Source organism: Coenobita brevimanus, chromosome 59 (assembly GCF_032717465.1).
Source record: "Coenobita brevimanus isolate Jiangsu-jjx chromosome 59, ASM3271746v2, whole genome shotgun sequence".
Classification (NCBI taxonomy): Eukaryota; Metazoa; Arthropoda; class Malacostraca; order Decapoda; family Coenobitidae; genus Coenobita; species Coenobita brevimanus.
In genome coordinates this window covers 14242778-14269925 of record NC_137012.1, presented here as the reverse complement: position 1 = coordinate 14269925, position 27148 = coordinate 14242778, and the positions used below count along the sequence as shown (strand labels likewise).

The 27148-nt window shown below is 45.2% G+C and overlaps 1 protein-coding gene across 1 annotated transcript in view; it reads right to left on the bottom strand.

The window, feature by feature from the left end:
• The window catches only part of Nup133 (nuclear pore complex protein Nup133), a 600491-nt gene that overhangs the window by 40119 nt on the left and 533224 nt on the right, over positions 1-27148 (bottom strand). Inside the window, exon 21 of the mRNA XM_080274695.1 lies at positions 20463-20685. Within this exon, the coding sequence (XP_080130821.1) occupies positions 20463-20685 (223 nt within the window). The remainder of the gene's footprint in view (positions 1-20462; positions 20686-27148) is intronic.

The following is a 27148-nucleotide window of genomic DNA, read 5'->3' as shown; positions in this document are numbered from 1 at the left end:
TAACACTGGAAATGAAAGCTATCTAAATATGTTTGCAGATGATGCAAAAATACACAGGAGAATTACTAACACAGACTCTGGTAAAGAGCTACAAGAAGAATTAAATAAACTTCATGAATGGAGTAATACATGGCAAATGGAATTCAATGTGGACAAATGTCATGTACTCAAGTTTGGTAAAAGTGGAAAAAGACCTGATTGGGATTATACGTTAGGAAATAAAACCCTACACACATCAGAAAGAGAGAAGGACCTAGGTGTGATTATCAATAACAGACTATCTCCGGCTGACCACATTAGTGAGAAGGTACGGAACATGTATACACTGCTTGCAAATATGAGAATAGCATTCACATACATAAATGAAGATATGCCAAGAAGGATAATAACATCATTCATCAGACCAACCCTTGAGTATGCATCAGTAGTCTGGAGTCCTCATCTCAAAAAACACATAGACAAGATTGAAAAAGTACAAAGAGCCGGTACAAGATGGATACCAAGCTTAAGGGATCTAAGCTACGAAGAAAGACTAAATAAACTGAATCTACCAACACTACAGGAGAGAAGGAAAAGAGGTGACATGATAATGCTACATAAATGCACATCAGGGAAGGAGAAAATAGACATAAATGATTACTTAACATATGGGGAAGCATCAGCAAGAGGACACTGCAAAAAACTGCATAAGAAGAGAGGTGATAAGGACGTGAGGAAATTCAGTTTCCCAAACACAGCAATTGATCATTGGAATGCATTACCGAATGAAATAGTGTGTGCCAAAACAAATCACAAATTTAAGGATCTATCTATCTATCTATTGCCAGACGCCTCAATCCTGTTTGGGGTGGCCACAAACAAATCGCCTCCAAGTCGCCCTGTCCCCCGCCATTTCACTCCCCTGCTCCCAACTCACACCCCCTTCTCTCATATACCTCTCCACCCCATCTCTCCATCTCATCCTCGGCCTCCCCCTCCCTCTTTCCCCCTCCACCTCACTCACATACACTCTCTTCATCAGTCTTTCACCCTCCATCCTCTCCACATGGCCAAACCACCTCAGTGTGTTCCTTATAACGCTTCCTATCATATCCACATCAACAATTTAAGGATATGTACGATAAATATGGTTTAAGGCACGGGAGTGTACGAGGTTGACTCATTCCTGTAAAGATACAATTATGTAAGAACAATTAGGTAAGAACACACACACACACACACACACACACACACACACACACACACACACACACACACACACACACACACAGGCTTCTAGAACAATCCCCCCATGCACAGTGCATGTGATACAAGCTCTTCTATACAAGAAAGGAGGAATTACACAGGTAGAAGGAAGCGAGCGACAGGGGCGAGAGGTTGTTGAGAGAGAGAGCGAGAAGAGGGGTCTAGCGAGAAGTTAGCTAGCATATAAACGCTGTTGTGTAATACACACTGTGTTCAACTTGACCTTTCCCTTTGAAGACAATAAAACTATGAACAAGACCCAGTATCCATCTTTAACTTCTCTGTCATCGACTACAAGTGAACTGAAGTTGTTTCCTTACATATCTACTCACTATTACCTACAGCTCGACTATGACTACTATATAATCAAGTACAAGACCAATACTAAAACACATTTCTCTAAGTCTAAGAACAGTTTATAAATCAACTTAAACACAGAATTCTAGTCTAAAAGCTCATCAAAATCTGTAAAAAAAAATCAAAACCCATCGTTAAACTGGGGTTAGGCCATTGTTAGGTAGGGTATGATGGTATTTCTACTCCCATCGCTAACCCGGGGTATCGCATCTAAGGGTATCGTATATTGAGGTAAACTATCTATCTATCAATCTATCTATGGCCCAACGGCCTAATCCCGCAAAGGGTGGCTGCAGACAAAACGCCTCCAAGTCGCTCTGTCACCCACCATTTAACTACCCTCCCCCCAACTCATTCCTCCCTCCCTCATATACCTCTCAACCCAATCCCTCCACCTCATCCTCGGTCTACCCCTCCCACTCCCTCCCTTCACCTCACCTACATACACCCTCTTAATCAGTCTTTCATTCTCCATTCTCTCCATATGTCCAAACCACCTCAGTGTATTTCTCCTAATCTTCTCAACCACATCCACATCCATCCCACAATGTTCCTTCACTTCATTCATCAACCTGTCCCTCCATATCACTCCACATGCTCCGCTCAAGTAACTCATTTCCACTGCTCTCACTCTTGACTTGTTCCCTTCCTGCAAGGTCCATGCCTCGCTTCCATACGTCAGGGTAGGGATCACAATATTATCATGCAGTGACTTCTTAACTTCCATACTCACCTCCCTATTTCTCATCACTGCTTTCAGTGAACCAACAACCTTCTTCCCCGCTGTTCCCTTTCAAGCACTTCATCCCCCATAGTTCCATCCTTACACATCACACTACCCAAGTATTTGAATGCACTCACATTCTCCATATCCTCACCATCCAACCTCACTGTACATTCTGTGACTTCATTCCTCTCAAACACCATAATTTTACTCTTATTTATATTAACTTTCAGATTCCTCTTCCTACACACTGTCCCAAATTCATTCACCAAGCCTTGCAACTCCCATTCATCTTCACTCAACAATACTGTATCATCAGCAAACAGCAACACCGGAATCTTTCAAATCTTACCCTCATTCATTAGAGCCACTCCCACATCCACTGCCCTACCTTGCACCTCCTTTACAACCCCATTCATGTATATATTAAACAGCCATGGAGACATCACACAACCCTGTTCCAGTTCCACATTGAAATCAAAGAACTCACTCAGCTCACCATCCACTCGCACCGTAGCCCTAGCTCCTTCGTACATACTCTTCACAGCACTCAACAATTTCCCTTCCACTCCATATATTCTTGATACCTTCCACATACCTTGCCTATCTATTCTGTCATAAGCTTTCTCCAAGTCCATGAAGGCAGCATACACTTTCTTTCCCTTCTCTAGATACTTCTCCACTAAACATCTTAGAACAAATATCTGATCTACACACCCTTTTCCCTTTCTAAATCCCCCCTGTTCTTCTCGAACTAGCTCCTCTGTCATATGCCTATCCCTGTCAATGAGTATTCTACCATATATTTTTCCAGTCACACTAAGAAGGCAAATACCCCTATGGTTACCACATACTTTTCTCTCTCTCCTTTTCCTTTGTATAAAGGGACAATTATTCCTGATTTCCAGTCCTCTGGAACCCTTGGAACCCTTCCCTCTTCCGAAGCCAATCTACACAACTTCCATATCCACTCCACAACAATCTCACCCCCATACCTCAGCATTTCACCACACACTCTATCAATTCCTGGGGCCTTTCCCATCTTTATCTTCTTCATTGCTTCCACTACTTCCGCCCTACTGATCTCTTCCTCCCTCCTCTCATCTCTTCTTCCCCTAGCCATTCCCCAACCATTTATACTTGCACTGCTCTCACTCTCTACGTTCAACAAATCCTCGAGGTATACCAGTAATATATATTTTTTTCCAAATTAGCATATACAGGAATCCCTCAATTATCCGGATAGTGGCAAAATCCAGATAATGAACTCTATTCCCCTACCACACCCTGACCCTACCTATACCCACCTCCAACCTATACCAAACTTATTTCTACAGTATCTATGCTTAATTTGGCAATGTCTTCTGGTCATTCAGGCATATTTAGACATTAAGACACACGTAGGCATATCAAAAGTAATGATAAACACCGAGAAAACCATGCAAAAAAAACACTGAAAACCAAAAATCACCCTTTCTATACACTACTGTATGTACAATACTCCTCCTTATTTTGGTAGTGTTTTCAGGTCATTCAGGCATATTTTGGCATCAAAACATACACAGGAATATCCTAAATAATTTTCAACACCAAGAAAACTATGAAAAAAAAAAAAAAATGAAAACCAAAAACACCCTCCCTAAACAATACTGTATGTACAGAACCCATCCTTATTTTGGTAGTGTTCTCAGGTCTTTCTGGCATATTTTGGCAAGAAAACATACACAGAAATATCCTAAATAATTTTCAACACCAAGAAAACCATGCATAAAAACCACTGAAAACCAAAAAACACCCTATCTAAACACCACTGTATGTACAGCACCTCTCCTATTTTTGGCACTGTTTTTGGGTCATTCTGCCATATTGTGACCTCAAAACACACATAAGAATATCCTAAATAAATTTTAGCACCAAGGAAACTACGAAAAAAACCTGAAGCTACCAGCCAAAAAACATTCAGTTGGGGTACTTACCACCCAGAGCAACACCGCCAGGCTTTGTATCCCACCACCTCCAGCAGGTTGTTCCGTGTGGTCTAGTGGCAAACGCTAGTGCCTATCAAAGGTCAAAGAACTTGTCCTAGGCATCCTCAACCTGCTGGAGCTGGGTGATGACCGGTGATGTGCGGTGAGGTGATGGTGGCCTACCCACTTCAGGAGACTCCGAATACAGTCGCAAACTTACGTCTAATGGAGACTCAGTGGCTGTCAACGTACTCGGTCGCGAGTCCGAAGGTGAAGGCAGGGAAACAAGGTGGTGGTGGTGAGAATGGGCTGGTACTCGTGGGGGCTGCAGGCTTGAAGAACGGGTTGATCTTGGTCTGATGGTAGGACCGACGATTCTGCTGAATGATAACAGCTTCCCAGATTGCCTGCAGCTCCATCACCAGGCTGAGCGGCACCAACTCCCTGTCACAGTGTGGGTGCTCAGCATACTTCAGCACCCCCTCCAGGTAGCCACAGAGGACAATGAGATGAGGGAGTGAAGGAGTCGCGGAAGGCTGCAAGTCAGGGTCCTCATCCTCGTCCTCGTTGGTCCCGCTGCCCTCTTCCATGCCTGCAAAGGCAGCAGCGGCAATCTCCTCATTAGACATGGTCTGACAGCCAGGATCGTCGCCATCGACATCCAACCAATCCCGCATGTCATCGGTGTTCGCCTGCTCTCCTGCCTGTCTAAGGCGACTGTGGAAATCATCCACGTCACAGCCCTCAAAGTCATGCTCAGCTTCGATTCCCTGCAGGAGACAAGACCAACTGCTTTCGAGGGTTTTGATGGAGACTTCCTTCCACGCGTTTGCCCAGTTGAACACGGCAGATTTCAGGTCATAACACCAAAGATTCTGCAAGGTCTGCTCCCGACATGTGTCCTCCACTGCATCCTCGTCCTCCAGCACCACCATCACCTCGCTGAGGAACCTCCGGCAGTACAATCTCTTCGCAGCCACAATCACACCCTGGTCCATTGGTTGAAGCAGATCAGTCGTACTGTATTAGGTGGCAGAAACATGCACCAAATCTGCCCGTCAAAACCAACCAAATCCTTCTCAGACAGATGCACAGGAGCATTGTCTAGGAGCAGAAGTGCCTTCACCTGGTCGCCAGCGATTCCAAGGACCTCCGTTTGATAATGGATAACCTACTTAAGAAATGTCTGTGAAAAGAACTTAGTGGTAAGCCAGGCCTTCACAGAATGGTACCACACAACAGACAGGCTATCCATCAACCCACGGAAACAATGTGGTTGTTTTGCACACCCAACAACAAGGGTTTTAGGCGGTGCTTCCTGTTAACATTGGCACAGCACAAAACAGAGACACATTGTTTGGACAACTTCTGACCAGGCACAGACTTCTCCCTTTCGTCAGCCAGGGTGTGGGTGGGCAAAGAGCAGTAGAACAGACCAGGTTTGTCAGTGTTATAGACCTGACCAAGGGCAAGGCCCTCATCCTTGATCAGGCACGGCATTTTCTGGCAAAACGGGTCAATTTCTTTTGCTGCCGCGTCCAAGGCTTCACCATGTGTTTACAGCCCTTAAGTCCATGGCGTAGCTTAAACCTGAAGAGCCATCCCTCCGATGCCTTGAAGTCCTGGACGTTGTGCAGGCGTACAAACTTCTCAACAGCACCTTCACCTGCAGTCCCACGCACTAGCACACAGGCACCACATTGCTGATGAAACCACATCGAAGTCGACTGGTCGATAATAGCATGCCCGACCTGGGCCATTACCTTCCTGTCCCCACATCATGTACTTTCACCAAAGTCCTGTCCGTGCTGAGTAAGCTTGTTGCGTGACTTCTTGATATTGAACAATCTTGAATGGGCTAGGTCATATTCACAAAGAATGCATCCTGTGACCCTGCCAGCGTCAACCTTGCCCAATATCTCACACCTCTTCTCCATACTCAGAACCTTCCTCTTTCGCTTCTCAGGTGGTGGTGGGGCCATCATCACACACACAAGAATGCAGCAGAGCAGGGCCACAACCTGAAGGTAGGGAATCACCACAAAAGCAACGACAGTCATAGCCACTGCTGCAAGAGTTAGCACTAAAGAGCGGCAGCAGAAAGGCAGGAACTGAGGTGCGGGCTTCTGTTCGCCGGCAAGCAGGACAGTACAGTGCTGCCATATCGCACCAAAAGGTTGCTTTCGAGCACAGAGGAAGCCACATGCAGCAAATTGACATCTGTCTATAAGGTTCACTTCCATTTGCCCATGCAAGGGTTAGTACATGACGGCAACAGCAGATGACCAGTAGATCACTGCCTCAGGCAGTGTATGACTCATGCAGCCTGCCAAGCGACTCTGACCATTCGGTAGGGAAGCAGACAGGCACGTGCGATGGAGGATTTCCGCACTAATCCTGGAGGCCGGGGGTTACCCGCCATTCGGTGTAGGGCCGGACGGGCGGTTTTACCGTACATTACTCGTGGGTTGTGGTCTGTGTTACACACGTGGTGGCCACCGGTACCCCTCAGTCAGGAACAATGCTTGCCTCCTCCGTTCAAAAATAACCACAGAATTTTCTCAAAGATATGTTCAATGTCCTTCCCAGGCAAAATTACATAGGTTATCTTCACCTAATGTTACCAAACCTAACCTTTCCTAATGGGGCTGCTTGGCTAAGGTGGCTGACTGTGGTACTGAAATGAATACCCATACTGAATGGAAGTGTATTGTACTGTACATACAGTACTGTGCACACAGAGTACAGTACTGTACTATCATATGCATTGGTACAGAAATTACCGTACAGTACTGATACTCTTTGTCATCATGGCATGTGAAGGAATCTCTGCGTGTGTGGTGTGTGTGTGTCTCCTAGTGGCCATGCGATTTTCGACCTTCAATAGAGAGGTGGACAGGCGCTGTCACCGAATATGTACTTGTGTGTTGTGAACTGTGTTACACGTGCCGTGGCCACCCGCATCTCTCAGCCAGGAACCACGCTCGCTTTGTCCTTTCAAAAATAACCATAGGATTTTCTCAAAAATATGCTCAATATGTTTCCCAGGCAAAATTACATTGATAACAGTATTTTACCTTACCAAACCTAACCTAACCCAATACAGATGCTTGGCAAAGGTGGGTGACTGTGTCACTGAAACGAATACCCGTACCAAATGGAAGTGTACTGTACAGTACTGTACTGTGTACAGTACACTACTGTAGTACTATCATATGCACTGGTACTGTACTGATATTGTACTCAGCATGGGAAGGTCTCTCTCTGTCTCTGTCTGTCTGTCTCTCTCTTTGTGTGTGGTGCGAGTGCCTCCAGGTGGCTGCGCGATTTTCAATGTTCAGTAGAAAGGCGGACGGGCGCTGTCATCGAACATGTACTCATGGCTTGTGGTCTCTGTCCGATGGTGGTGGCGGCTGGGCAAGACTCAGCCCTGTGGCCATGCGACTATCGACGTTCGGTGAAGAGGCGGACGGGCGCTGTCAGTGAACATGGACTCGTGGTTTGTGGTCTGTGTTACACACACAGTGGCAGCGAGGAAAGAGCTAGCATGTCCGCGTGATACTAGACATTGGGTGGGGATGCGTACGGATGTTTTGACACCACTTGCGGGTTACAGTCATATTGCTTAGGTGGTGGAGATTCACTGGGAATGATCAGATGAGCACGCAACTTTGACCATTCAGTATGGGAGCGGACGGACATTTTAGTGCTGGTTGTGGGTTATGAACTTCTTCCCGCTGACAGCTCGAGCCCTGTGGCAACGATACCAAATGTTTGGAAATGTCGGCTGGCTGGTCGAAGTTCTTGGGCACTTTTACATCCGGATAATAGCAAGTAAATATGGATAATGGTTTAACAAAGCCAAGGCCCAGCGTCTGGATACTGAACAAGTCTTGATACTGAGTGTCCAGATAATTGAGGGATCACTGTATTTTCGTTCATTTCATCTCCTAAAACTGCAAATCTCATAATAAATGTGGGGTGGAAGTAGGTGAGACGCGAGAAAGGATTGATAACCGTATGCTCAGTCAGTTGGAAATGTTGGGAAGCACGAAATCGAATGAAGAATGTGGAACTGAACGCTAACTTGCGAGAACACATGATGAAAGAGTAATTTTTGTTTTCTAATTAGCAAACATTTTCGTCCCTTAAAACTGCAGAACCAATAATGAGTGTGGGGAAGGACTAGGTGAGGCACGAGAAAGGACTGATAGCCACATGCTCGCTTGGTCCGAAATGTGTTGGGAAGCATGAAATTGAATGAAGAATGTGGAACTGAACCCTAACTTATGAGAATACAGGTATACCCTGGTTTAATGACGCAACTGGTTAGGTAAATACCCATCGTTAGGTGGGGTATCATACATCAGGGTAGATTTAACAAGTAAAGTATTGGGATGTCTTTTTCAGCTTTGGGTTTCCCCCCCCCAACCAAGTCCAAAACCTACCCTAATGAGCCCAAAATGAAGTTTAAAGCCAATCATAAAAGGCCTAACAGCTGCAAAAGAAGCTACCCTAAGCCTAATACGTGTAAATAACTCACTAAAACCAACAATAAAATCCGAAAAATGTCAAATACAAGTCTGGAAAAAATCAAGCTTAGTAAACTGTATCCCCAAAATGACAATGTTCACCCCACCAATGGCTAAAACACATTAATCTAAGTCAAAAAATAGTTTATAGATCAACCTAAACACAATTTAAACTCAAATATCATCAAAATCGATTTTAAAAAATCAAAACCCATTGTTAAACTGGGGTTTGGCCATCGTTAGGCGGGGTATGGTGGTATTTCTACCCCCATCATTAAGTCAGGGTATCGCATATTGACGTATACCTGTACATGGACATAAGTACAGTACTTTCTTTTTCTAATTACCAAACATTTTCATTCCATTTCATCCCCTAAAAATGCAAAACCAATTATGACTGTGGGGAAGAACTAGGTGTGGCACGAGAAAGAAATGATAACCAAACACTCATTTGGTCCGAAATGTGTTGGGAAGCATGAAATCGAACGAAGGATGTGGAACTGAACGCTAACTTACGACACTACATGGATGAAATTTTATTCTTTACCATTTTATTCTTTTTGTTCCACTTTGTCCCTTGAAATTGCAAAACCCATGAATTTTGGTCTAGCCATACGGCCTTCTGTGTGCCCAGGAAGCATATTTCCATTCTGCATGCATATTCATCTCACCACCGGGAACCCTCAGCCAGGAACGATGCTCGCTCAGTTGTTTCAAAACTAACCATAGTTTTTCTTTTTAATTATGCTCAATGTGTTTCCCAGGCAAAATTTTCTCATCAACCTCACCTAACCTAACCTAACCTATCCCACTAGGGCTGCTTGGCTGAGCTGGCTGGCGGTGGTATTGAGACAAATACCCATACGGAAAGGAAATATGCACCCAGAAAAGGTACCCAGAGTCTGCAGGGTGGCGTCACCGTGCGTGACTTTCAAATTTCGTCACCAGGCCAGCTGACTTCCCGCATGAATTCAAGTTTTTCCGCGTCTTGATATGACTTATCTCATTATGCTGAGTGTGTTAGAACAAAAATGTGTTACTCAAGGATTGAGTATGTATATATATATATATATATATATATATATATATATATATATATGTATTATATATATATATATATATATATATATATATATATATATATATATATATATATAAAATATATATATATATATATATATATATATATATATATATATATATATATCTATCTATCTATCTATTGCCAGACGCCATAATCCCGTAAAGGGTGGTCATTTGACACTGAGTTATTTGTTTTATGGGGAGGGGCACTAACCCTCCACCAACCCACTTGTTGACACGTAGGGAGCACGTATGGTTTGGTTATATGGTTACCACCCAGCGTTGTAAATGGTTTCTTGGCTTACAGGAAACCATTTGGCTTGTCACTCAATGTAAAGCCACCTGTAAAGGAAAGAAAAGCAATAAGAAGTGACAGGAAAGATGGGAGAAATAGGAAGAAAGGAGGGCAGGCACAGAAAAAGAATGATAACAGCTAAGGAAGTAGGCAGCACTATATCAAAGAGCGATATTATATATATACATATATATATATATATTTTATATATATATGTATATATATATATATATATCTATCTATCTATATATATATATATATATCTATCTATATATATATATATATATATATATAAGTAATCCCTCTAATATCCGAACATCCCCCACTAACTGGACATAATCGTCCTGGGATCTAACATTCCCAAAATGGTCCGAAAACCGCAAAAACTAAAAAAAAAAATTGAATTTTTCCTGCCCGTAATTTGAACTTGCCACGCGTGGCGCAGGACAGCAGTGTTGTGGCGCATCATTCCTCCGACGTCCGACAGAGTGCCACTGCATCCTCCCCACTTTCCGCCTGTCTCTCACTGCGAGTGCACGCTCGTCGTTATGGCTGCCCACGTGCTCGCTTTTGTGGTGGTGCCTTACCTGCTGCAGGCACTCCTGCTGCTCTCGGGCCTCCTATTAGTGTGTGCGATGATGGCCCCGCCACCTGAGAAAAGGAAGAGAGTGGTGTTGACTCTGGAGAAGAAACGGGAGATATTGGAAAAAGTAGATGCAGAGTGGACTTCTTCCTGCATCCTCCGCAAGTTCAACCTGGCCCGATCTACTTTGTTTGATATTAAGAGATCCCGAGACAAACTCATGCAGTACACGGCTGACTTCTCGTCGAGAAGCAAACGCAATGTGGAGAGGAAGGTGATGTTTACTCCCAAGTTTGCTGAAATCGACTGCTCCACACTGATTTGGTATCGACAGCAACGTGCTACTGGTGTGATGGTACGTGGAACGGAGCTGAAGGCTGCTGCTGAGAAGTTCGCCAGGCTTCACGACGCCCTAGACTTCAAGGCATCCGAGGGTTGGCTCTTTGCGTTCAAGTTACGGCATGGCCTTACCAACCGTAAAGCTCATGGCGAAGCTTTGGACGCTAACAAGGATGGAGTTGACGAGTTTCAGCATAAGGTGAAGGGCTTGATCGCCAGGGAGGGCCTCACTCTCGGTCAAGTCTACAACGGTGACGAAACTGGTCTATTCTATCGCTCTTTGCCAACGAACACTCTAGCCGAGGAGATGGAGAAGCATGTACCTGGCCGCAAGCTCTCCAAGGAACGGATATCTGCTTTGTGTTGTGCCAATGCTAACGGCATGCACCGGCTTAAGCCCGTTGTTGATGGCCGTGCAAAGCAGCCTCGGTGTCTTCGTGGGGTGATGAATGTCCTTCCTGTCATCTGGTACCATTCTTTGAAGGCATGGTTTACAGCCGTGATCTTCAAAGACTGGTTCCACCGCCACTTCGTCAAGGAGGTCATCAATTACCAGACGAAGACACTGGGAATCCCGCGCGACCAGGTAAAGGCCCTCCTTCTCCTCGACAATGCACCTACCCACCCATGTGACAAGGACTTGGTGGCTGAGAATGGCCGGATTAGGTGCATGTTTCTGCCACCTAATACGACTGCTCTCATCCAACCAATGGACCAAGGAGTGATCGTGGCAACAAAGCGCCTATACCGACGGAAGTTCCTGGACGAGGTGATGGTTGTTCTCAAGGACGAGGACGAGCGCAGGGAGGGACGGGACACACGAGGCCAGCGGACTTTGGAAAACCTTCGCCGCTACAACATCAAGTTTGCACTTTACAACTGGGCTAGTGCATGGAAGGAAGTCCCTGTCAAGACTCTGGAAAATGGTTGGTCTCGTCTGTTTCTCAGAATGGATGTGGAGTACGATTTTCTAGGGTTTGACGTGGATGACTTCCATGCACGGCGACGTACGCACAGCGACGATGTTGATGTGGACGATGTTCGTGAGTGGTTGGATGACGACGAGGGTGATCCTGGGTATCAGACATTGTCTGATATTGAGATCGCGTCTTCAGTTGCAGGTGTCAGTACCGAGCTTGAAGATTCCGACGAGGAAGGTGACGATGATGCGGACTCCTCTCAGCAGGACACTACTCCAGCCATCCCCAAGCTGAGCGCACTCCGGGAACACCTAGAGTTCATCCTAGACTACCTGGAACACCCGGACTGCGACAGGGAGATGGGGCCCTTGGGACTTGTGGAGGAAGTGCGTGCTTTCAGGCAGAGCATCATCAATCGTCAAAATCGTCGGTCATTGCGTCACTCAACCACTGACAGTTTTTTCAGGCCCGTGACCCCTGCTGTGCCCAGCCCTGGCTCCACTCCGTTGCCTCCCCAAGACAGGCCCTCATGCTCCGAGCCACAGCCCAGCACATCAGCCACGGTGGAGTCACCGCTCGACATGAGTTTGTGTCTATCTTCAGAGTCGTATGCAGTGGGCACGCCATCACCATGACCCAGCGACACACCCCTAGGTCACCTGCCAGTGATACTCTCGGACTCTGACGGTGAATATACAACAAGAACTTCTCCACTAGACCACACGGGAATTTACAGTGTTGTGCAGTGAAAAAAAGTGTGTTGTGTTAAGGATTTACAGTTGTGAGTGAAAAGACTAATTTGGAACAAAATTTAACGTAAATAGACTTGTTTGTTTTTGGTTTAGAAAATTATTAGAAGAATGGGAAAAGTTAAAGTGCAGAGTGCAACACTTAGTAAGTTACAATGGAGCATTAGTTAGACAAGAGTGCGCACTGTGAAGAGAACGGACTTCTGAGTGCGACTGACTAAGTTCAGTGCAAGACTTCATGAACAGTGTACTGGAAGTCCTTCAGGAAATCCTTCTTACTGTCAGAGTCTGAGAGGAGGCGGTTATTCATCGAGGTGGCCATGGACTTGCTGTAAGTAGGCAGAATGTTTCATACTGTACTTTTTTCCATACTATACTTACCTTAAACACCTCATTTCACTCTTTAATGTCCTTTCTTGGTGTGAATAGGGTGTTAGGAGCTATGCATGTGCAGCAGGAATGTGCTTTTCTGAGTTAGGCTAGGTTAGGGTCCGTAAGTACCAGTCCAGGAGCCAGTAACCAGAATGTTTAATATTGTATGAACCTACTTCTAAACCCTCATTTTATGCTTCTTTTGCATTTATTTCAGTCATTTATGTGCCTTATGGGTGTGATTTGGGTCTTAAATAGGTGCTATGCATGTCCAGAGGGAGTTGTATAGGTGTTTCTCTCAGTTAAGGTCCATAAGTACAAGTCCATAAGCTGGGGCCCAATATCCGGACAGGACCAGTATCTGGACCTGCCTATGGCTCTATTACGTCGGATATTGGAGGGATTACTGTATATATATACATATATATAGCAGACCCTGGTTATCCGGGGGGGTTAGGTTCCAGAGACCCCCCAAGAAGGCAAATTCCATGGATGCTGAAGTCATCATTACAAAATGGCCTATTATTTCCACATACTGTAAGCTAACCACATCCCTAAAAAAAAAAAAAAAAAAAAAAAAAAAAAAAAAAACATACTTTAATATATTAAAAATACAAGGGAAAATCAAAAATTTTCCGCACATTTGCCATAAATTTCTTCAGGTTGGCCGTACAGCCTTCAGTGCTCGCTTGCTAATTGGTGATACTCTTGTGGTTACATAACCGAGGTTTGATGTTAATCGCTCCATTCTTCTTTTTTGTGTTACCGTGTAAACATGGCCGCTCCACTGGCAATGTGCACCAAGGAAGAACAGAGATCAGTGATTTGATTCCTCTGGTCTGAAGGTGTGTCAGGGGCTGAAATTAATTGCAGGCTTTCAGTGCAATACGGGGACAGCGCTCTACAGCGTAGAAGTGTGTATGAATGGATCGAGAAGTTCAAAAATGGCCGGACAAGTGTGAAGCAGCTAGAGGAAGCAGGACGCCCATTAACCTCTGCCACTGATGTGAAGATTCAAGAAGCGCGAGAGATGATTCAGGCGAACCGATGAGTGACCATCGATGAGGTGGCATGTCCTCTGCACATTAGTCATGGTTCTGCATACGAAATCATCCATGACAAGCTTCGCTTCCATAAAGTCTGTGTGAGATGGGTGCCAAGAGAGCTTACCGAAGTGCATAAGCGCAATCGTGTGAAGATCTGTCAACATTTACTCAACCGCTACAACGATGAAGGCGAAGCTTTTTTGGAGAGAAATGTCACAGGAGATGAGACCTGGGTCCATCACTTTGAGCCAGAATCCAAAAGGCAGAGTATGGAGTGGAAACACCCGGGATCGCCAACAAGGAAGAAATTCAAGACTCAATCTTCCGCAGGAAAAGTGATGCTAACCGTTTTTTGGGACTCAAAAGGGCATATACAGTAATCCCTGTACTATCCGGACACCCACTTTCTGGACATCCCCACTTACCGGACAATATCATTCCGGGATCCAATATCCCCAAAATGGTCCGAAAACTGCAAAAAATCCAATCAAATCTGACTTTTTCCCGCCTGTAATTTGAACTTGGTGCATGCGGTGCGGGAAGCTTTGTTTTGGTGTGTCATTCCTCCGAGGTCCGCTAGAGCGCCACTGCATCCTCCTCACTTACCACCTGTCTCTTGTCGCGAGTGCACGATCGTCGTCATGCCTGCCCACGTGCTCGCTTTTGCGGTGGTGCCTTACCTGCTGCAGGCTCTCCTCCTGCTCTCGTGCCTCTCCTTCGTGTGTGTGATGATGGCCCCACTGCCTGAGAAGAGGAAGAGAGTGGTTTTGACTCTGGAGAAGAAGAGGGAGATATTGAAGAAAGTGGATGCGGGATGGTCTTCGTCACGCATTCTTCATGAGTTCAACCTGGTCCGATCTACTTTGTTTGATATTAAGAGATCCCAAGACAAACTCATGCAGGACACGGCTGACTTCTCGTCGAAAAGCAAATGCAACGTGGAGAGGAAGATGATGTTTACTCCCAAGTATGCTGAAGTCGACCGCTCCACGTTGATTTGGTATTGACAACAACGTGCTGCTGGTGTGATGGTGCATGGGACGGAGCTGAAGGCTGCTGCTGAGAAGTTTGCAAGGCTTCACGACGCCCTAGACTTCAAGGCATCCGAGGGTTGGCTCTTCGCGTTCAAGTTGAGACATGGCCTTACCAACCGTAAGTCTCATGGCGAAGCTTTGGACGCTAACGAGGATGGAGTAGAGGAGTTTCAGCACAAGGTGAAGGCCTTGATCGACAGGGAGGGCCTCACTCTCGGTCAAGTCTACAATGCTGACGAAACTGGTTTATTCTATTGCTCTTTGACTACGAATACTCTAGCCGAGGAGACGGAGAAGCATGTACCTGGCCGCAAGCTCTCGAAGCAATGGATATCTGCTTTGTGTTGTGCTAATGCTAATGGAATGCACCAGCTTAAGCCCATTATTGTTGGCCGTGCAAAGCAGCCTCAGTGTCTTCGTGGGGTGATGGATGTCCTTCCTGTCGTTTGGTACCATTCCTTGAAGGCATGGTTCACAGGCCACATCTTCAAAGACTGGTTCCACTGCCATTTCGTCAAGGAGGTCATACATTACCAGATGGAGAAACTGGGAATCCCACCCGACCAGGTAAAGGCCCTCCTTCTCCTCGACAATGCACCTGCCCACCCGTGCAACAAGGACTTGGTGGCTGAGAATGGCCGCATTAGGTGTATGTTTCTGCCACCTAATTCTACTGTTCTCATCCAACCAATGGACCAAGGAGTGATCATGGCAACGAAGCGGCTATACCGACAGAAGTTCCTGGATGAGGTGATGGTTGTTCTCGAGGACGAGGATGAGCGCAGGGAGGGACGGGACATGCGAGGCCACCGGACTTTGGAAAACCTTTGCCGCTACAACATCAAGTCTGCCATTTACAACTGGGCCAGTGCATAGAAGGAAGTCCTGTCAAGACTCTAGAAAATGGTTGGTCTCGTCTGCTTCTCGGAACGGATGTGGAGTACAATTTCCTAGGTTTCGACGTGGATGACTTCTATGCATGTCTATGTGCACATGGGGATGATGTTGATGTGGACGAAGTGCGTGAGTGGTTGGATGACAATGAGGGCGATCCTGGGTATCAGACCCTGTCTGATATCGAGATTGCATCTGCAGTTGCAGGTGTCAGTACCCACCTTGAAGATTCCGACGAGGACGGCGACAATGATGTGGACTCCTCTCAGCATGACACAACTCCAGCCATCCCCAGGCTGAGCGCACTCCGGGAACACCTAGAGTTCATTCTGGACAACCTGGAACACCCAGACTGCGACAGGGAGATGGGGCCCTAGGGACTTGTGGAGGAAGTGCGTGCTTTCAGGCAGCGCATCATCAATCGTCAGAATTGTCGTTCCTTGCATCAATCAATGATTGACAGCTTTTTCAGGCCCGTGACCCCCGCTGTGCCCAGCCCTGGCTCCACTCCGTTGCCTCCCCAAGACAGGCCCTCATGCTCCGAGCCACAGCCCAGCACATCAGCCACGGTGGAGTCACCGCTCGAAGTGAGTTTGCGCCTATCTTCAGAGTCGTCTGCAGTGGGTACGCCATCACCACGACCCAGCGACGCACCCCTAGGTCACCTGCATGTGCTACTCTCAGACTCTGACAATGATTAGACACCAAGAACTTCTCCACTAGACCACATGGGAATTTACAGTGTTGTGCAGTCAAAAAAACAGTGCATAGTGTTAAGGAATTTGAGTTCTGAGTGAAAAGACAAAGATTTAATGGACTGTAAATTTAACGTGAATTAACTTCAGTGTGTTTTGTTTATAAAATGGTTTCAAGAGTGGAAAGACTTAAAGTGCAGAGTGCTACACTTATTTCATTAAGGTACAATTGAGTGCAAGTAAGACAAGAGTGCGCAGTGTTAAGAGAATGGAATTCTGAGTGCAAATGACTAAGTTCTGTGCAAGACTTCATGAACAGTGTACTGCAAGTGCTTCAGGAAATCCTTCTTACTGTCAGAGTCTGAGAGGAGGCGGTTATTCATCGAGATGGCCATGGACTTGCTGTAAGTACCCAGAATGTTTCATATTGTACTGTACTGTATTTTCCATACTGTACTTACCTCTAACACCTCATTTCACTCTTTTATGTCCCTTATTGGTGTGAATAGGGTATTAGGTGCTATGCATGTGCAGTAGGGAGGTATTTCTCTGAGTTAGGGTCCATAAGTACCAGTCTAGGAGCGAGGGACTTGTTCTAAGTACCCAGAATGTTTAATATTGTATAAACTCATCTCTAAACCCTAATTTTATGGTTCTTTTGCATTTATTTCAGTCTTTTATGTCCCTTATTGGTGTGATTTGGGTTTTAAATAGGTGCTATGCATGTCCAGAGGGAGTTGTATAGGTGTTTTTCTGAGTTAGGGTCCATAAGTTCAAGTCCAGGAGGCTGGTGCCCACTATCCAGACAGGACCACTTTCCGGACATGCCTTTGGCTCTATTATGTCGGATAGTTGAGGAATTACTGTAACATACCATTTTGTGATGATGACTTGAGTATTCGCAAAATTTGCCTTCCGCAAGGGTCTCTGGAACCTAGCCCCCGCGAATAACTAGGGTCTACTGTATATATAAATATATATATATATATATATATATATATATATATATATATATATATATATATACTGTATATATATATATATATATATATATATATATATATATATAATTTTAGTTATCATCAAATGGTTTTGTTACCCTCATACAAAAATTATTCTATATGCATTGTTACTAATGAAGAGAGTATACTGAGATGGTATGGTCATGTAGAGAGAATGGATAACAATAGAGTGGTGAAAAAGGTATGTCTGAGCAAGTCTGAAGGAGGAAGAAGGTGAGGTTGGCCAAGGTGAAGGTGGAGGGATATGGTGAATGAGAGTGTGAGGAAGAGAGGTACAGAAGTCGGTAAGGCTAGGAGACTGACAAGATCGAGCTGGCTGGACGAATATTGTGAGGGGAAGTGCATGATCAGGGATTCGGCACCCTTTTTTAACGTGACAGCGTCCGGACTGACTATCAGATACATTTATGTGATGCTACAGAACGTGGTGAAAGTTTTTGGCATATCAGATACTGCCAAGAATCAGAGGGCTTGAATGGAAGCGTGGCCCATTGGACTAGGCAAATTTGGGCTGTCTGGACGTTGCTACTCCTCACCCTGCCCTAGAGTAGGAAAGGAGGTCCAGATGATGATGATGATGAATGAATACACTCAGACAACCGATCAGCTGCCAGCTTTGAAAAGTTTAAGGTTCCTCTCTTCTCAAATAAGACTGAATAGGATATACATGAAGTCTGGTCATTTAAGTGAACCAACACTTTCTTTGACTTACCACTCAAGACTCTGGAATCCTGACTTCACCTCACATTCACCTTTCCAAGTAAATGTGTTTCATATTTACCTTTTACACAGAGTCAACCCATTACCTATGAAGTTAAAATGTGTGCTTAGTCCTACTTATATACCCCTTTGGACAAAATCCTTTCTAACAGCTCAATCCATTGACAGTTTCCTAGCCTCATCTACTTTCAGATTGCTCTTTCTCACATGTTCATTTACTGTGCCTATCCACTTTCTTCTCGGCCTAACACACCATCTCTCACCTTCAAACTCACACAGATATACTCTTTTTACCACCATATTCTTTCCACATGACCATACAAACTTCTGGTAACATACTTTCAAACCCTAACATCCATTAATTTCTCTACTCCACATCTTGCATGGATTACTTTACATATACTCCTCAATAGCCCCATTTCTACTGCTCTAACTCCTGACTCTTCATTTTCATGCCAAAACAAAGTCTCACACTCATTTATTAATGTAGGTACTGTACTAAAACTCTTTTGTGCATGCCTCTTGCAGCTGCCATTCAGACCTTTTGTATTGTATCATGCCCTTCACAGCACCACTAGCTTTCCTTTACCATGCTAATCTATATTCTATTTCCTTTGTACATTTATCTCTCTTCTCTATCACAGCATTCAGATACTTAACCTCCCTCACCAGTCTGGGTCTCTCTCCATTCACAATTACAGTACATCACACCATGAGTCATATTCTCTCCCAAAAACCATCACTACTCTTATCCACATTTACTCTCAAGGCTTGATACAGACAACCACAAAACTTGTTCACTGCTGGCCAGCAACCTGCATACATCAGATTGAGATACTCCACCTTTCACCATTCATTTCCAACTTCATTCCTCTCTCAATAATGTGAGTTTTTACCTCTCTCATAACCCCAGCCATATATGAAGTCAGACAGTATCTGACCTTTAGCTGGGGGGGGGGAAGCTTACTGAATTTAGACTTTAATTCCCATCAAAGTATGCTCCCTGGAACTCAATACACTTTGCCCAATGGTCCTTCCACTGCTGGAAACATTTTGTAAGGTCAGTTTCTGGGACTGCCAACAAGATCTTTGTCACATTTGTCTTTATCTCATTTGAGTCCTCAAATTTCAAACCCTTCAGCAGCATCTTAAGTCTTGAAAATATCCTAAAGTTGCACAGAGCCATGTCATGAGCAGAGAGCCTGCTGAATCTGTGCGATCCTGTGTTTGGCAAAAAATTCTGGAAGAGACAAGAGTTGTGGGTGGCAGAGGACTGGAGGCTACACCATGACAATGTTCCAATCCACTCATCCCAACTCATCCAGTGTTTTTGGCCAAGCACAGAGTCACACATGTCTGGCAGGCTCTCTACTGCCCTGACATAGCTCCCTGCAGCTTTTGGCAATTTCCTAAACTGAAGATGCTGCTGCAGGGTTTGAGATTTGAGAATACGAATGAGATAAAGACACATGCGACAAGGATCTTGTTGGCGATCCCAAAAAAAATGACTTTACAAAATGTTTTCAGCAATGGAAGGACCGCCAGGATAAGTATGCTGAGTCCCAAAGGACATACTTTGCAGCAGATTAAAGTATAAGCTCAGTAAGTTTTTTTTTTTTTTTTTTTTTTTTTTTTATGGTCAGATACTTTTCAATCAGACTTCTCATTGACTGAATAGCCTACGGGCCATAACACATTTTGTCTCAGTCCAGCACTGATCTTAAACCACTGAAAACTTAGACGCCCAACTACCCTTACAGAAACTTTACTACCATCACCATCATAAAAAATCTTCACTGCATTTAGTGGCTATCCATCTACACCAAACAGATGCAAAATCTTCCATAATACCACTTGTTTAAATATTAAACTTATACATAATTACCCTGTATGAATGCCAACTCAATAGTCTTGAACAACAAAGTTTCACTTAGAGCCTGAAGTGGGTTATCTGTATCCAGGTGCTGCCAGGTGTTGCGCAGGATGGCCCTCACCCATATCAAGCGACGCAGTTCTTCAACCTCCTCCTCAAGTACAAAGGCCAGTAAGTCCAGTGCCTTCTTGAAGTCAAATTCATTGGCATAAATGTTTTCTTTGCTTGTGTACATCTGTGTCAATACAGAGATCGGTGTTAGTGCAAAGAACATTTTAAAGGAGATTTATTGTGTTTATGGCACTATCCTTACAAATGACATACAGGACTGTACTGTATAATGCATTTTGGAATGTATGTTTACAATGTAATTTACGAATGAATATGATGCATAAATTATGCTAAAGAAAATGTATGGAATGATGATATAATACTTGTAACTGTTATGGAAAACATGCCAAAAAAAAAAAATAAATAAAATTGGCTAAAATAAGCAGTCTCATAACTGTAAAAAAAAAAAAAAAAAAAAAAAAAAAAAAAAAAAAAAAAAGGAATTAAACCCAGTCAACGGTACTGACCACACACACACACACACACACACACACACACACTGTAATGAGATAGTGGAAGTGTGAAAGTTAATTAAGAGGAATACAGCAAAATACCATACATCATATAAATATATAAAACAAAAGTGATGATATCTAGGATTGGTGGTGGTACTGTCAAAGATGAGGCAGAGTGGTCATGTGCAGTTTGCCACAAGGACGTGGGAAGTAAGTCTATCTTGTGCGGTGTTTGTGATAAATGGGTGCACAAGAGATGTAGTGGTATCAGAGGTAGACTGTGAGATAATGCTGATTTTATGTGTACGGCATGTCAAGGAGAGCAGGTGGAGATTGTCAGGCGTGAAAGGATTGAACTTGCTGGTGAATCTCTTGAGTGTGTGGAAGAGTTTTGTTATCTGGGAGACATGTTGTGAGCTGGAGGTGGGGCTGAAGCTAGCTCTGTGGCTAGGGTGAGAAGTGGTTGGAAGAAGTTCAGGGAGCTCTTGCCTCTCCTGACACTGAGAGGATTCTCCCTACGTGCTAAGGGGTCTTTGTATGCAGCATGTGTTAGGAATGTAATAATGTATGGTAGTGAGACCTGGGCATTAAAGGAGGAGGATATTCGCAGGCTCAGACGTACAGAATGACCATGATTAGGTGGATGTGTAGTGCGTCCCAGTGTGCAAGGTCTGGGGGGGCTGGGTTTACAATGGAAGAGTTGAGAGGAAGGATGGGACTGGAGTGTCTTGGTGTTGTGATGAGGAGAGGTAGATTGAGATAGTTTGGGCATGTGGAGAGGATGGAAGCGATAGTTGGGTGAGGAAGGTAAGAAGTATTAATATTGGGGGTGGGGTTATGAGGGGCAGACCGAGAAAGACATGGGACGAGGTCATTAAGTGTGACCTCAGGGTTAAGGGACTGAACAGGATGAAGAGCTGCCATTAGGTGACCAAGGCCGATGCATGCAAGCATGTTGGAGCCTTTAAAAATGAAACAAAACGAAACGATTACTCCCTTACAATGTAGGAAAAGAGGTCTGGATGATGATCATAAAAACTATAAACATCAGATAAGATACCTAAAACAAGAGCTAAGTAACAGCTGACAGATATACTACTGACAGGTAATATAAGAGATCAAATAATTATGAAGCAAACATAAAACAGACATGCAAATGTCGGCAATAAAACAATACACATTTATCGTGACCTCCCAATATTAAACTGATCCATACTGTTGTCTTTTATTCTCCAAATAAACATCTTTCTGGAAAAAAAAAAAGGGGGGTTTATACCTTGTCAATCACTGGAGCCATTCACAGGAAGAGATGTTCCCTTCACTTCCAACCCACTACCCTGACTGAATGGCAACTGGCAACACACATCTCCCTCATCACCTACCCTGACTGAAAGGCAACTGGCAACACACATCTCCCTCATCACCTGCCCTGACTGAATGGCAACTGGCAACACACATCTCCCTCATCACCTACCCTAACTGAATGGCAACTGGCAACACACATCTCCCTCATCACCTGCCCTGACTGAATGGCAACTGGCAACACACATCTCCCTCATCACCTACCCTGACTGAATGGCAACTGGCAACACACATCTCCCTCATCACCTACCCTGACTGAATGGCAACTGGCAACACACATCTCCCTCATCACCTACCCTGACTGAATGGCAACTGACAACACACATCTCCCTCATCACCTGCCCTGACTGAATGGCAACTGGCAACACACATCTCCCTCATCACCTACCCTGACTGAATGGCAACTGGCAACACACATCTCCCTCATCACCTGCCCTGACTGAATGGCAACTGGCAACACACATCTCCCTCATCACCTGCCCTGACTGAATGGCAACTGGCAACACACATCTCCCTCATCACCTACCCTGACTGAATGGCAACTGGCAACACACATCTCCCTCATCACCTGCCCTGACTGAATGGCAACTGGCAACACACATCTCCCTCATCACCTACCCTGACTGAATGGCAACTGGCAACACACATCTCCCTCATCACCTACCCTGACTGAATGGCAACTGGCAACACACATCTCCCTCATCACCTACCCTGACTGAATGGCAACTGGCAACACACATCTCCCTCATCACCTTCCCTGACTGAATGGCAACTGGCAACACACATCTCCCTCATCACCTACCCTGACTGAATGGCAACTGGCAACACACATCTCCCTCATCAACTGCCCTGACTGAATGGCAACTGGCAACACACATCTCCCTCATCACCTGCCCTGACTGAATGGCAACTGGCAACACACATCTCCCACATCACCTACCCTGACTGAATGGCAACTGGCAACACACATCTCCCTCATCACCTACCCTGACTGAATGGCAACTGGCAACACACATCTCCCACATCAACTGCCCTGACTGAATGGCAACTGGCAACACACATCTCCCTCATCACCTACCCTGACTGAATGGCAACTGGCAACACACATCTCCCACATCACCTGTCCTGACTGAATGAAGAATGGAAACACATTTCACACTTCAGAAGGTGAGATAATGGTTGCAAAATATTGACTGGTAAACTCATTATTTCAGTCACTAAATACTGCCATATGCTACACAGGTTGGCTTGGACAGGGAGGATATATTCTGCAATGACTTGATATGTGTGGTTGGTGATATGGCGGATGATGAGATTGTAGTTTTGGGTAAAGATTGAAATGGTGATGGAGGGTGAAGCAACTCAAGGATACAAAGGGGTGCATGAAGAATGTGCATATGGCACAAGGAATACAGAAGGAGAAAGGATATTTAAGTTTGGAGAGGCAATGAACATGATTGAATGCAACATGCATTTTAGAAAAACAGAAATTAGGCGGACTGGGGATAATAGCAGCCAGATTGATGATTTCCTGGTCAAGAGGGCTGATAGGAATTTGAAGAGGGATGTTATTTGGAGCGAAGAATGTGTGCAACAACACAAATTACAGTCAATCCCCGCTATTCGCGGGATTGCTACTCGCAGGTTTGCATTTTTATGGATTTTCTGGGAAATTATTTTGAAAATGCACAGGAAGATATTTCCCGTTTTTCCCACAACATCAGCTGTTCCTAGTAGTTCATATGTGATATTTTTGCAGGTTTTCTGTAAGAAATACTGTAATGTCCTGCACAGTTAAACTGTGCAGCTGTCCTGTATAGGAATGTGCTGTTTAGCAAAGGGCATCAGCAATCTACAGCACTCGGTATTTCAAAACACATATCTCCCTTTCTTTTCTCACAATGAAAGCTTGCTCGTGATTGGCTCTTATGGTAGTGTCCCTTATTATCTGCATACGTGTCTTCTTTCTCCCTATCCTATTGGCCGTTCAAAGAGGGGACCCAGACATATGCCAGTGTGTCGAATTACAGAACTGGCAGTCACTTAGTGAATCAGCACAGCATTGGCACTTTTAACTGGAAAATACAGTAACCCCTTGATTATCCAATGTAACGGAGTCATCAGTACATCCAGATATGGATGAAATCCAGATGCAGAGCAATATTCAACATATAAATACTCTATCCATACCCAGCCTATATGTACAGCACCCCCTCCTAACTGTGGCAGTGTTCTTTGGTCCTTCAGTTACTGTATTTATATATCAAAACACACAGGAATATCCAATATAAGGCTAGACACTAAGAAAACAATGCATAACCAATAAAAATCCAAAAAAATAAACAGTACTTACCGCAGTTAATGGCAGATAGGCATCATAACCTGCTAGCTCCCAGCTGGTGTTTAACAAATGTCAAACACCTCCTCCTCCTCCTCCATCTGATGGACCTGGGCGATGGGTGGGGACGTGTGGTGAGATGACGGAGACCTGCCCACCTCAGGAGACTCCGAAGACAGCAACAAGCTCAAGTCTAAGAGCGACTCAACAGCTGTCGATGTGCTCAGTTGTGGGTCCATTAGTGAACACTGGGGATGAGGTGGTGGTGGTGGTGGTGGAGAGAACAGGCTCGCATACGTGGGGGTGGCAGGCTTGAAGACGGAGTCGATCTTGGTCTGATGACAGGTGCAACGATTATGATGGAGGATGACAGCGTCCCTGACTGTCCGCAGATCTACTGCCAGCTTCAATGGCACCAACTCCCTGCTACAGTGCGGGTGCTCGGCATAATCGATCACCTGCTCAATCCAGCATGTAGCCGGCAGGGTGCTCAGCGTCAGGGTTCTCGTCCTCATCCTTGCTGCTGTTCTTTGTCTGCCTCGCAGAGACAGCAGTGGTGATTTCCTCATCAGACATCGTCTGATAACCAGGACTGCCACTGCCATTGTAAAACCACTCCCTCACATTATCAACATCTGCATCCTCACCTGCCGTATGTAGACAAAGGTGGAAATCATCCACGTCAAATCCCAAAAGTTATGGGCAGCCTTGTATCCCTGAAGGAGACGAGACCAACCACTTTCAAGGGTTTTGACAATGACTTCCGTCCAAGCATTTGCCCAGTTAAACATTGCCGACTTGATGTTGAAACGACGAAGATTTTCCATGGTCTGCTCCCCACTAGTGTCAACCCCACCATCACCTCGTCAAGGAACCTCTGAGGTTATAGCCTCTTCGCTGCCATGATAACACCTTGGTCCATTGGTTGAATGACAGCACTCATATTAGGTGACAGAAACATGCACCTGATACGACTGTTATCAGCACCCAATTCCTTCTAGGATGGAAGCACAGGGGCATTGTCGAAGATCAGGAGAGCCTTTACCTGGTTGTCAGGGATACCAAGTTCCTATGTTTGATAACGGATAACCTCCTTAACAAAGTGTCTGTGGAACCAATCTCTGAAGATCTTACAGGTAAACCAGGCACTTACAGAATGGTACCACACAACAGGCAGACTATCCACCAACCCACAGAGACAATTGGCTGTTTTGCACATCCAACAATAATGGACTAGAGGCAGTGCATCCCGCTGGCACTGGCGTAACACAAGACCGAGACATGCTGTTTGGATAACTTCCGACCAGACACAGTCTTCTCCGTCTCTGCCAGGGTGTTGGCGGGGAAGAAGCGGTAGAAGAGGCCAGTTTTATCAGTGTACACCTGACTGTGAGCAAGGCCCTTGTTCTTGATCTGGAGCTGCACTTTCTGGTGAAACAGCTCAACATCCTCCACTGTCGTGTCCAACGCCTCGCCATGAGTCTTACGACCAGTAAGTCCATGTCGAAGTTTGAACAGGAAGAGCCAACCTTCAGATGCCTTGAAGACGTGCACATTGTGTAGGCATGCAAACGTCTTGGCTGCCACCTTCAGCTCGGTCCCACATACAAGCATGCCGGCACCCTGTTGCTGGTGGAATCAAACCAAAGTTAACTGGTCAATGGCAGTGTGGTGGGGCTGAGACATCACCTATCTGTCACCCTTCCATGTGGTATGGCCGTAGTCATGTCTGTACTGAGTCAGTTTGGCTCATGATTTCTTGATATCAAATAAGGTTCAATGGGCCAGATCATATTATAGCAGAATGCTTGACGTGGTCCAGCCCGCGTCAACCTTGCTCAGTATCTCATGTTTCTTCTCCACAGTCAAAATCTTCCTCTTTCACATCTCGGGTTGGGGTGGGGCCATCATCACTCACACAAGAATGCCACAGAGGAAAATCATGGCCTGAAGAAGGTAGGGAACCACCACAAATGCAACAATGGAAGCAGCCATGGTTACAGGTACGTCCACACTCACAACAGAAAGATGGGAACTGAGGTGCGGTACCGTCATGTGAACACAGTGCTGCCATGTCTCTACCCACGCTTGGCTATGAGTAAGCAAGTAAAAAGAGCCAAACTGACCTATGAGCGCAAGAGTCGATTCCAATCGGCCAGGCAAATGTTGCCGCACGGCAGCAATGCTGGATCCCTGTACATTGTGACCTCAAGGAGTGTCTGGGCAATCTGGCCGGCCAGGCGACTTTGACTAATTCGGTAGGGAGGTGGATGGACGTGTGTGCCTGGGAACATTCGAGTGATCCAGGCGGCCAGAGGATTTTGTTTGGCGAGGAGGCGGACTGCCATATTATGCTCAGCTTGTGGGTTAGGGTCTGTATTAATCACACTTGGCCAGTAGCATCGGAGTGATCCTGGCGACCAGGGCAACTT